The sequence below is a fragment of the Anas platyrhynchos genome, chromosome 1 (genome assembly GCF_047663525.1).
Source record: "Anas platyrhynchos isolate ZD024472 breed Pekin duck chromosome 1, IASCAAS_PekinDuck_T2T, whole genome shotgun sequence".
Taxonomy (NCBI): Eukaryota; Metazoa; Chordata; class Aves; order Anseriformes; family Anatidae; genus Anas; species Anas platyrhynchos.
The window spans coordinates 13775219-13787842 of NC_092587.1; the positions used below are offsets into that span (position 1 = coordinate 13775219).

The 12624-nt window shown below is 47.3% G+C and overlaps 1 protein-coding gene across 3 annotated transcripts in view; it reads left to right on the plus strand.

Moving 5' to 3' along the window:
* Positions 1–10714: 10714 nt before the first annotated feature.
* Positions 10715–12624, plus strand: part of LHFPL3 (LHFPL tetraspan subfamily member 3) — a 248204-nt gene continuing 246294 nt past the window's right edge. Inside the window, exon 1 of one of the 3 annotated variants that reach the window (XM_072032514.1) lies at positions 10715–11247. In XM_072032514.1, coding sequence (XP_071888615.1) covers positions 10779–11247 — 469 coding nt within the window. In that variant the 5' untranslated portion in view covers positions 10715–10778. The remainder of the gene's footprint in view (positions 11248–12624) is intronic. The other 2 variants (XM_027463872.3, XM_027463869.3) reach the window with 2 other exon arrangements.

Here is a 12624-nt window from a genome sequence, read left to right on the forward strand (position 1 = left end):
TTCGTAGCCCACATTAGCTTCTGATGACTTACTGTCCTCAGCACTAGGGTCCCCAGGCAAGGCACAGCAAGGAACACTACAAAGGAAATAACCACAGTATTTTTTACTCAGAATAGTTTTCATAAAGAGTTGCAGCATTTGAAACTTGCAAAGCCTGAAGGCAGCTTCCCTCTGCCAGGTCACCCTGAGCCCAGGCATGTCAACTGTAGGATTTGTGCCTGAGACCAGTAAGGGACTACAAAACTGTTTGGGACATATGACTCAAAGGGACCATTCTGAGTCACTGAAATATTTGCAGAGCTGCTACTCTACCTAACATCAGAGAGCACGTCCCACTGCCCTCCATCCCAAATCAGTTGACCTGGAGAAAAGATCAAAAACTACGCCTGATCTTCCCAAAAGAAGACATCAGGACAGACTGAGGATGTCTCCCATGTCCTAATTTTCCAGCAGTACTAATGTTCGGGTATGTTATTCAACTCAGCAGTGGATGGAGAAGCTGCACAGAGAGATCTGAGTGTCACCGCTTGATTTCCAGAGGGAAAACCCTCATTTGGCTTAATTAAGGTTGGACTAGATGATCTTAGAGGTCTTTTCCAACCTGAATGATTCTATGAACCCTTCACCATTCCTTGGCCAGGGCATTTCCAATGGTGGTAGCAAGGAGAGAGGTTCTTGGGTGCCTTTGGCCTCTGCCCATCATGGGCTTCTGCAGATAGACAGCCTGCAGGGCCCTGCACTAATAACCTCACTGGTACATCAGGCAAACCCTGGGTGCTGCTGGTGGACCTCTACAGCTTTGTCCCAGGTGCTCGGCTCCTGGTGGCTGGAGAGGAGCAAGCCAGTGTTGTCAAATGGGTGCTCTGATCCATGGCGACTTCTACAGGACTTCATTGAGACAAAAAGGGATTTGTTGCTTGACAGAAAAAGCCTCAAAACTGTCAGATGTTTTCCTAAATACACGTTCTGGAGACCAAACACGTTTTTGGTGTGGAGGCAGGAAGTTCTGGGTGACTTGATATGACCTGTGTTTTGCCGAAGAGTCTATTACATTGAGTTCTCTAAAAAGTTACATTATGAATCAAAAATCAATTCACATGCTGAGAAATTCATTTTGAGAAATAGTACAAGGGGAATAAAAAAAAAAAAAAACCAGAACTGCTCTGTTCCAATATTTTCAAAATGAAATGGTCTTGGTTTTGTTATCTAATATTGTTTCATTCTAAAATTGATCTAAGTTTCATTTTAATAAATGGCAGAAATATGTGAAAATGGAATAATATATCTGATTGGATATTAGTTTTCCCTAATTTATTTTCAGTTTGGCCACCAAACAGAAAAATCAATTATTCTCACAACTCTGTTCACTATAAATAAGTGCCTCTCTTCCAACACACTGCTCTCCACAGCCTTCTGCTCTTGTATGGAAACTTGCTTTTGCCAGATATAGTAATTTGTGGTTCTCCCCAGATGCTATCTTCTTATATTTTCATTCACATTAAGCTCCCCTTCATTTTTTCTACTGTTAGTTGTGATTACAACTAGTTAGCCTCTACTGCAAGTTTCATTAACATGATGTTTATTGACTTCTTCAGATAATGAAGCTATTAATTAAAATTGTATCTAACAAGGACCCACTGGGTATGTGACTAAATATTTCTTCAACATGGTTAAATATTGTTTTTTATTATATTTGCTGTCTTTCCAAAGGTTTTTATAATGCATGGTACTAAGACCAGCCAAGCCACTTGGAATACTTTGAGCAAGTCCTTCAATGAAATCAGAAGGCAGCCTCCCTTCCCTCATACTGCCCCTGGAAAAACTGTATGTTGGGTAAAACTTGCACTCTGTTAACTCCTATTGTTTATTGATCATCAGTTTCATTAGCCTCTTCCTTTTAGTGGTTATCTCCATCATTTTTCCCCGTTACTGTATGCACACTTAGTTTATGCAAACTGTGTAGTATTGCCAGTGTCCCACTGTGAAAGTCCTGATAATTTTTTCAGAGCTATTGAAGTGTTGACTCTACTCATACATCTTTTCCTCAGTGCCACCATTAAAATGAAGAACAGGTTTAGAGATGTATTTGAGCGAAAGATTATTTCAGCAGTACACATGAAGTAAACATTTATTCAAATGACATCCTGGAGCTAAAAACGAGTTAAAATTCCAGAAACCTGTTAGCAGCAGGAGAAAGACCGAGGGACTACAGGAAGCGGTGTTTCCTTTCTCAGAGGAAAGCAAAAATTATAACTGTTGACATCAGGACTGAAAATCATCATTTTTGTTTTTCTTCACCAGTAATGTCAAATTTGGTTATATTATTAACATCATAAGCATTATCGTAATGAGATATGAATCCAGATGCAGAATAGGAATAGGTTGGATACTCCTTAGATGTGTCTGCTGATCAGGGGACTCCATGGAAATTACTGAGGGAAATTAAAATCTTTCAGGCAAAAAACTAGGACAACATCATGGCGTCCATGGGGAACAAGAAGTTTTAGAAGATTAGAAAAAGACAAATACAGTGTCTGTGTTTAGAAAAGGATGAGGGAAGAATATGAACATGGAGAATAGAACTGAAAGAGTTACAGATCAGTCTGCCAAGCTTTAATTCCTAGGAAAATATGGATTTATTTTTTTTTTATGAATATATGGAAGATAAAACAGGATGAGTAACACATAACATGGATTTATTGAGGAACAATCTTGTTAGATTTAATATTTTCTGGATAAATACAAAGATACAAGTGTCCTATAACTTGGCTCTTCTAAGGCTTTTAATACCTTGTTATGTAATATTTTCACAACCAAATGAGGTAAGGTGGTTTACGTAAAGCTGCTGGAAGGTGAACAAGGTAGGTGACAAGGAGCACTTAAGCCAGTGGCTACTCTTAGCTCACTGATATGCTGAAAGGGTCTTCAGCAGTTCCACAAGAGTCTGCCTTGGGTTTGGTATTAGTCAATATTGTTATAAATGGCTTGAACAACGAAACAGGTTATATGCTTATTAATTCGTTAGATTATATTAACCTAAGTGAGCTGCAAGCACTCTGGAGACTTAAGCAGCTAAGTACATAAGCATGATGCCGTGCACAGGTTTGTACAACCTGCTTGTCATCAGGGCTAATTAAGCACATTAACATCTTGCTAATGTGGCTACATTGCTCTCAGTAGCTGCGATATCCCTGAATGGCACTGCACTATGCCATAGAGATACTCTGTAAAAGAGAAATTCCATTCTTTTTCCATTTAATCTCCTTCCACAGTCTGGTCCAGGTCACAGTGCTGATTTACTGGCAGGTCACTTAGGTCCGTTTAACTGTTTTACCATAAATCCATCTGGAAACACAGTGGACTTAGTTGTAGCATGTTGTGTAATGACAGGGTGAATGCTCGCTCTAGGCTAGAATATCATCTTGCGCAGCATGAAAAGCACTCTCTGAGGCTCCCGAGCTTCCCTTGCAGATTCCTCTATCCAAGTATTGATCACGACCTGTGCGTCAGAAAGGTCTGCATCGTCCCTGATACCTATACTAGGAGAGTGGTAATTTTCTTGTTTTTCCTGAAAATATATTAGATTGCAGGCATACCGTGATTCTAGCAGATCAATGCCAGAGAAGTTAATATCACCTACTCGTGCCTCACTGCTGTATAAATTAGGAACAAGCAGAAACGCTATGCAGAATCCTAACTGGCTTGTCAGTCAGGTGAAGTAATTGGCCAGCTTCTGACTTACTGGAGTTTAAAATCTGGAGATCAGAAGGTCCTTTGCTACATCCTGACTGATCTGGTGTTTAACATCCCAAGAAGAAATATTTGGAAATATATGTAATATATATTTGAATGGATTAGAATGTTCACCTAATTAAAGCATGGTTTTTAACTGGTGTGAATTAGAATATGTTTAGTCATTCTTCTCTGCCTTGCAGAAAATTACCTGAGAACATCATAAGTCACATCCTGATTGCACTAATATTGTCTTGGTAAGGGCTGAGAGGGTACTTCAGCACTACACAGGTGTAATTCTTGAAAGCTTCCTGAATGTTGAGCATTGTGTAGTCTTCAGCTACTTGGCTCCTGGTAGTATCATTGCAGCCACCTCCATGTTGCTAGGGGGTCTGGAAAGGAAACCTAAAATGTATCCTGTTGGCAGAAAAGTTGATGTGCTTATCTTAAACTAGGCTGGTCCAGAGAAACGTAAGGCTTTCTCCATGTAAATTCCAGACTAGGAGACATATCTCAACTCAACTTTTATTGTAGGAAAAACATGTCTAGACACCAGCCTTCACTGCACAGCTATCTTTGAAGATGTACAGGATATAGCCTGCAGCACGGCATTTCACAGCGCCTTTAGTGTTGGATCTACTGACCCTCTGGCAAACAGCTGCCACGGCGAGGGAGGCAAAATTTTCAGCATTGCAGGAGGAGTCTCTGAAGATGTCAGTGAGCGGCACAACACAGCAAGCCACCTGAAAGCTCTGTCTGAGTTAATTAGCGGCACTGACGAGTAGGATGTGCTAGCAAGGCTGAGAAATGCACGGTGTGGCTGTTGTTGGGACTGACCTGACCTGCTCAGAGAAGCCCTGGGTAGTGAGACACTGCACTGGGCAGTGCAGAACGTCCTTGGCATTGTAAGACAGTTTAGCAGGACTAGACGAGAAGCATTTCTTGGTGGGCAGGGACTGGAAAGTTTAGATCCCAATAGTTTTTTGGGGGGATACGGTGTTTTATTTTAGCCACAAGATATTTAGGAGTAGTATTACAACTTCTCCAAGTTACATGGGCTGAGAGAAGGAAGCTGAGCTGTGCCAGACAGTGCTGCTTTTCTTCTTCCATCTGGATCTCAATTATTTATGGTCTCACTTTCACTCTACTTACTTCATCACATTCATCTGTACTCCCCATCTGCCTTCCCCTTCAACAGCCATTGTTCATCTTGCTTCTTCACAGGAACCTTGAACTGAACCTCTCCTGGGTTATGGAAACCTATTGTCTGCTGCCACTGGCAGCCATGCTACTTAGTCCCTTTACCACTTCTGCCTTTCTTTTGAAAGCTGCTGGGATGTTTCCTTCTTTTCAATCCTTGCTTCCAAATGCAGCCTAGGTACTTCTCACCTTCCTCACATCCTTGCACATTACTGCAGCCATTGCTCCCTGCCTGACCACCACCCTCCTGCCAGCCCCTCTCTGCCCACCAAAGGGGATTTCTTTCATTTGCACACAATTATCTTGCTATAGGGCAGACTTTGGGATATGTGACTTTTTCCTGACAATTGCACTCCATACCCGGTTTGGGGGAAATCTGGTCCTGCAGCCTGAAGGGATGCAGCTCTGGCATGGCCACGCTGTGCTTCCTGGCTCTGCCCTGTTTTATGTGTTCCCTACAGGATCCACCTCTGTTATCACCAACATGAGATGAGCAGGATTAGATTCAAGAGAAGTGGGGTAAATCTTCTAAATTAAGTGCTCTCAAATTTTTGGGGTAGACCTGTATTGGACCATTTCTGACTGAAACTGTGATGGCAATGACAGTTTCACTGACACCGATAACAGCAATCCCAGCCAGCCCTTTGCTGTGTCTCTCCCACAGCCGTAAACACTACAGAAATAGAAGACATGTTGATCCCCACGCCCCGAGAAGGAACATTTCGCCAGCACAGCCGGGCCCCCGGGGGGGATGGAAGCCAAAATGTGCAGAAACGGTAATAAAAAAGACATAATGTAAAAGTTAATGCTTCTTGATCGACAGCAAAGGCTCATCAGTGGCGAGGCTGCGGGTTGCCACGGCGACGGGGCCGCACGCTGGGGCTGCCGCTGCTCTCGGCGCTCCCCTCCGCAGCATCGCCGCTGCCAGGCTTAACGGGAAGCCTTGCCCGCTGCTCTGGGTGGTCGCCAGCCACCAGCTGCAGCCCGCTCTGCTCCTCAGACAGCGTGGGATGTGTGTTTTGAGATGCTACCAGCGCTGGCACCCACTCAGGGGTGATCGAGCCCCAAGCATGCTGAGGTTATCTCTGTCGGTAACGATGTGGTGCAGAAATTCTTGCTTGGGCTCAAGGGTTGTCCCACCTTCAGCTCACGGTGAACAGAGGAAAGGAGGGAGCAGAGCAGAGGCTTTTCCAGCTTCTGCTTCTTCTGCTTTGGGTGCCCCACATATCCTTTCACAGGGCTGGAGGCAAGCTGGTGCAGCCTCAAGACTTCCATGGCTTGCATTTCTCCTCTTCCCACCTCAAGATTTAGGCCAGTCCAAATTAGATGAGCATTTTCTTTAGAAATGTCTACATCGGTTGTGTTAATAGGTTACAGTAGTTTTAAGTAGCTATTTAAGTGGGCTCAGAGTGAAATTACCAATTGTTGATAGGCATTGGATAAGCCAGTGATGTCGCAGACACCCAGGAGGGAAGTCCCAAAGAAGTGGAGCAGTTGATGTACTCTTACGTGCAGCTACAGGTATTAAAAGCTACCCAGCAGCTAGACTCAGCCATGAAACAAAAACAAACCTCTAAGGCAGAGCTGCTTTTCAAGAGGGTCAGATGGGGGACGCTGTTTGCAGGGTGTCCAGGGACATCTCCCTCCCATGGGAGCCTGCATGTGTCCGTGTGGGCACCTTCTCACATGCTCAGCAGTTTTTTTCCAGTTCCCTTAATTGCTATGCTAACAGTGTCCAGCCCCACCAAAACAGATTTTTTTTTTCATTTACTGTCAGGAACCTTTATTGCTGTTTATTCATTAACATATAATAGCCTACTACCACACACCTTCCTCGTAAGCTTCTTTCTTTTCTGTGCTAAGTTCTCTTTCTTGCTAATGCTTCTCCAGCTATGCTTTCACTCCTCCTCCCCATTATCTGTCTCTTAATTTCAAATACGGTGAAACTAATCACACCAAGATGTGCATCTCTTCCCAGGCATGGCCCCTGGCCCAGAGACTGCATCCATCTGTAGTTCTCACCCACAGCATCCAAAGGTTTGCCTGCCGCAGCGCACAGCCCTTCCCCTAAGCACTCCAGACAGACAAACTGCTTAAGCCGCTCCACCACAGCAAAAGCTTGATTAGTTCCAAAGAGAGTAGTTTATTGGAGACATAAACCAAGCAGCATCCTTTATTTTATGCTTTGTGTAATAATCTACACACATAAAAAATGAGGACATTGTGATCTGATAAACTGATCAATAAGGAAGGATTATATCCTTTCTTGAATATCCTTATATACCCTTAGTTAATCCTTTTAAGGATTATATAAATTCACTTTAAACTTGCCCATTTTATAACTACACACACACACACACAAATGTTTCTAAAAATAACATTATTCCTGTAAAATCCAGTATTCAGTAGGATGTGCCAAAAAAAGGAGCTGTCCATAGCACATGACTTGCATCCCCTTTATTGTGTGTTGCATACTTACCCGCTAATTTATAAACAGGATCCTGCCTTACCAGGTGCGTGAGACTGTGTCTGCTGTCAAGAAAGATCATGGTGATGAGAATCCTGCCTCATCTTTTGAAGAAGCTTTTGGGGAAAAGCCTGGCGTAAGTAGTTTAAGATGTGTACTTTTTTAGATGAAACTAGATGGCAGCCACATAGCTGGGACTCAGTTAATTTCCAAGCAGAAAAAAAAATAGTGAAGGTGTGAAGGGGGTTGTTGGAGAGAAAGGATAATCTCCTGAAGATTAAGATGATGAATGCTGTCCTAAAGGGTTTGAGGCTATCCCTGCTTCCACCACAGAGTTTTTGTGTGATGGCAGGCAAGATGTTTAAAACCTTTACAGATGAAGAGCAACTCAGTGTGGCTCCTACTAAGGCCTCATTTGGAGAAGTGCTGCAGACAAAATCCATGGGAGCTCTGCTTTGAGAAATGAAGTCCCAGCTGTCTTTTACCTTAACTGTTCTGTCCAGAATATACCAGCCTCCTATCTCATAGAGACATGATGTTTTCCAAGACTGTGAAGCACCCATATAGTTGTGATAAGAAGCATAAAAAAGCATCCTAAGCCTGTCTTCAGTGGCAAATACAAAGTGCAGTAAAGCAAATCTGGGCTGCACATTGAGCAGGGAGAGAAAAACAAACTCTGGAGAAGCTTCTCATCAAGTAGCAACTGCCAGTGCTGTAAATCAAATGAGCAAGGACGCCTGTAGAAAAGAAAAGTAAGTGATTATGTTATTAGAAAATATATCATAGTAAACAAATACAAAAGAACCAATTAAGGATTGCACAGATAATCTTTATCCTGTCTTTTTCTAACTTTTGATTTTGAATCTTAATCAAGCTCTTCTGCATTTTTGTTTATGTTTCCATTCATCATTTACAAAAACACCAGCGCTATTTCTTCGTGTGACAGAATATTGATACCACTGGGTTAATTACATTGGAAGGAACTTTTGAATTCAACACAGAGGGTTTTGCCATTCGAACTCCTGGAGTAATAGATCAAGGATTCACATTTTATTATTCTCTAGAGATTAACCCTAGAAGGAGATGGGACTAGAAGAAAATGGGATTGAATTTCACAGAAATTTCTGATTCTGAGGATTCAAAGTTCTATCAAGGAACACATTTGGAGTGACTCAGGTGCCCCCAAAAATAGATACCTGGTACCGCTTTACCATTTCAGATGGTAAGCTGAAGAACTATTGGGTATTGTTTAGAGTTGATGTGAAATCTCTGCCTTTTTGGTGCTGGAAGCCAGAGAGGGCATCCTAGGACAACCAGAGCAGCCACGGCCTGCACACAGGATTCATATCTCCTTTCCCACACTCTTTCTCTCAGCTTGTTGACACAGTCCTAGTCCCTTTCCCTGTTTCTGTCCTCTCCCTTTCTTGTCCAGTCTGGCTCCCATGTTGCCCTCCTCACCCAAGTCTGAGACCCGAGTCTGACTCTCCTTCCCCAGCTCCTCCTCCAGTCTCAGTATTTCCACCTCCCCAGTTCCCTTGGCCCACCTGTTTCACAGAGCACCTCTTTTCTGCTCTCCTGTCTCCTTCCCAGGTCCTGCCACCCTGATTCCAGGTTTCACCTTCTTTGTGTGCACATGCTCAGGCCAACTACTCCTAACCCACTCAACCCACACCCCCTCAACTCCTTTTTTTTGTGAGCTCTCAGAACTCCTCGCCCAACCCTCACTCCAACATCCATCCCTAAGCTGTTTGTCCTGGATGCCTTTAGGCTTGGCCCTGATCCTTTCTACCTCTGTGCCTGATGGCCCCTTAGAGCACCAGGATATCAGGCATCCCATGGGACCCGTCCAGCTAACCCCAGCCTGGAGACAAGAGGAACAAGCACTGAAGGGAAGGACCATCCTTCCCCCTGCAGCCAGAGGCTTGAACGAGTTCAGCTACCCTCCAAAGGCAGCAGACGAGCAGTCTGGTCACACGTCCTAGGAGCAAGATGAGGTGGAGTGAGGTGTAAAAAAATACCGTGTGTTTTTTTTTTTTCAAGCAGCCCATACTTTCTGCCAGTTGTCTGAGAAATCAAACTTTGTCTGAAGCGGCTGAAAAGCTGTAGCAGATGACAGGGAGGATTCCCACACGCGTCTCTCCTGCCGGGGGCTGCTCATCACTAATATTTCATCGCATGCAGCCCTCTGCCGGCTCCGGGCCCGCACAGCCGCTTCCCCACACGTCCCCACCGCTCCGGCTGAGGCGCCTCTCGGGGGAGAACAATCTTCAAAGAGCTCTATATATGCGCCATCAATTATTATTATTAACTCGGGCTCAATGCACAGGTCGGGGACTGTGAATCCAAGTGTCACTGGCATATGAATGATTATTACCAGATGCTAATTGCTCATTAATATATGCTAATTACTGCTGCATGCCAAAACGTTCAAGGCGCTGCGTGCCAGGCCGATGTCGCTTGACTGGAGCTGAGCGGCTTTTCCACGCTGGTGTCACCTCACCGAGCCCCTCCAGGAGCAGCAGCCTCAGCACCGCTGCTGTTTTGGGGTGATTCCGGCCTGTTTGCACAGTGATGGTCTTCTCCAGAGCCCGCTGCTGCCTCCCCACCCCATGAGGAGGGAAGCAAGCCCAGCTGATTCCCTGCCTTTGGCTGCTTTTACCTCAGCCTGGCAGGGGTTTGGTGTGGGGGAGAGGGGAGCACCTGCGCTGCGCAGGAGGGCACTGCTCGCCCCACCGCAGCTAGAGGAGCGCTTACAGCTCCACAGCTCGCAAAGGAGCAGCTAACAGAGGTTTAAAAGAAATAAACCAAAACCCAAAGCGGTGTGTGTGTGTGTGTGTGTGGAGGGGGGGGATTAAACTTTAAATGTTGCCTGAACGCCTCCCCTGGGACACGCCACCCGGCCAGGCACCCCCAGCCGGGCGACGACCCCTGAGGGGCTGCCGGCTCCCCTCAGCTCCCCTCAGCCCTCCCGCGCCCCACGGCGGCCGCCACCTCAGCGCCTCCTCGGGGCTCTCCCACCCCGGGCGCCCCCTTCCCCGGGGCGGGAGGGCTCCGAGGGCCCCTCCGCCGCCTCAGGCGTGTCCCGCTCCGCCTCCCCCACACCCTCCCCTCCGCCGCGGGCCGCGGTTGCGCAGGGCGGCGGGGCGCCGGCGGCCCCTTGGCGGGCAGGGCGGCAGCGCGGAGCCCCGGCAGGCGGCGGCGGGCCATGTTGGCGCTGCTGCTGGCCTGAAGCCCGGCGGAGGGGCGCGTCGCGTCGAGGGGAGTGAGCGGGGAGGAGGAGGAGGAGGAGGAGGAGGAGGAGAAAGGAGAAGGAGGAGAAGGAGGAGGAGGAGGAGGAGGAGGAGGAGGAGGAAGGGGAGGGGGGATCTTCTCGGCGAGGATGCCCGGAGCGGCTGCAGGGACGGCGGCGACGGGAGCGGGCTCGGCAGGAGCGGCAGCAGCGGGGATGCTCCCGGCTCAGGAGGCGGCCAAGATCTACCACACCAACTACGTGCGGAACTCGCGGGCCATCGGCGTGCTCTGGGCCATCTTCACCATCTGCTTTGCCATCGTCAACGTGGTGTGCTTCATCCAGCCCTACTGGATCGGGGACGGCGTGGACACCCCGCAGGCGGGCTACTTCGGGCTCTTCCACTACTGCATCGGCAACGGCTTCAGCCGGGAACTCACCTGCCGGGGCAGCTTCACGGACTTCTCCAGCCTGCCCTCGGGAGCCTTCAAAGCTGCCTCCTTCTTCATCGGGCTCTCGATGATGCTCATCATCGCCTGCATCGTCTGCTTCATCCTCTTCTTCTTCTGCAACACGGCCACCGTCTACAAGATCTGCGCCTGGATGCAGCTCACCTCGGGTGAGTGCGGGCAGCGGCGCCGGCCCGGGGGGGGGCTCGGCGGGGGGCAGCAGGAGACCCCCCCCCCGGCCCCTTCCTCCGTCCCTTGGGGCTTGTGGTGGGGAGGAGATGGAGGCGAGGGGCTCCTCGGGCAGCTGAGGGGCGAGGGAGGTCGGCGAGGGATGCTGCCGGCCGGCTGGAAGGGCAGCCGAGGTCATTGGGGTTCGAGAGCTGGGCTTGGGGTCTGGGTCTCCTCCTGCCGTGCTCAAGGCTCCTGTGCCTCCGTGTGTTAGGAGCACACACCAAAAAAAATGACATCTCAGGCGCTGGTTTGGGCTCAGGAGGGCTCCCGACTTCATTTGACTTTCCCCATCGCATCCCGAGTCTCCCCGAGGAGAGCGCATGAGGAGGAGGAGGGAGAGCACCAGGACACCCCTTGTGCATTTCCAGCACAGCCCTCCTGAGTTAGGGAGATCTGGCCAGCTGTGGGCAGCGGGCAGGCAGAGGAGGAGAAAAGAATGGGCTCTGGAGTTGAGATACTAATAAAACCAGCTTCAGCAAGGTAGAAAAGATCAAACCTCAAATAATTTTTTGGGAAAAAAAAAGTCTGGAGTCAAAGCATACCTTCTGCTCATCTTCCCAATAGGACCCTGAAATTGAGAAGTTTGGGGTTTGCTGTTAGGGAAGCAGAGCCAGATGGCTCCAAAATGGGCTCACGGGCACTTTTCCAGTCCCCCAAATTGACCTACATTCGTTGCAGTTTGTGAGCAATAATTCTTCCTACTTCTTTGCCGAGCAGCTTCAGCATTGTTCGATTTGCCACCTTGTCCATGAGGCTTACTGGAAATTTCTGGTTTGCGTGAAACAGTTTTATCCATTTCTCTGTGCGATGCCGTTTATATGCGTGTTCTGTGTATTTCGTGCTGTTTCTTTTACTTAACGTTTCTGTGCAGTTTCTTTCATTATCACTTGGGGATTGATCTGCAGTCACTTGAGATTGGTAGATTTCCCCTCAGTCCCAGCGGGACTAGGACAGGGTTCATTTTCTCTGCATTGGGATTCCTGTTTGACGTTGGTGGCTACTTCTTCTGTTCAATAACACGCATTCTGATACGGTGCTGTTAATTGTACATAGTCATGTCACTTGGCTCCAGGCAGAGCAAACTGTTTCATCTTTGCACCACTGACGTCTCCTCTGCTCCATTAAGGACTTTTGCTTTCAGCTGTCTCCTCTCCTTACTGCTCCTCTGCTGAAGGGTGGCATGAATATTTACCAGTTTGGTGCATCCTCAGCCTGTTTTGTTCGTGTCCCATATGCAGCAGGACAGCGCAATTTCCAAATCTCTTATACTTACTGATATCAGGGATAACAGTGTTTTTTATTCATATGGTTCTACT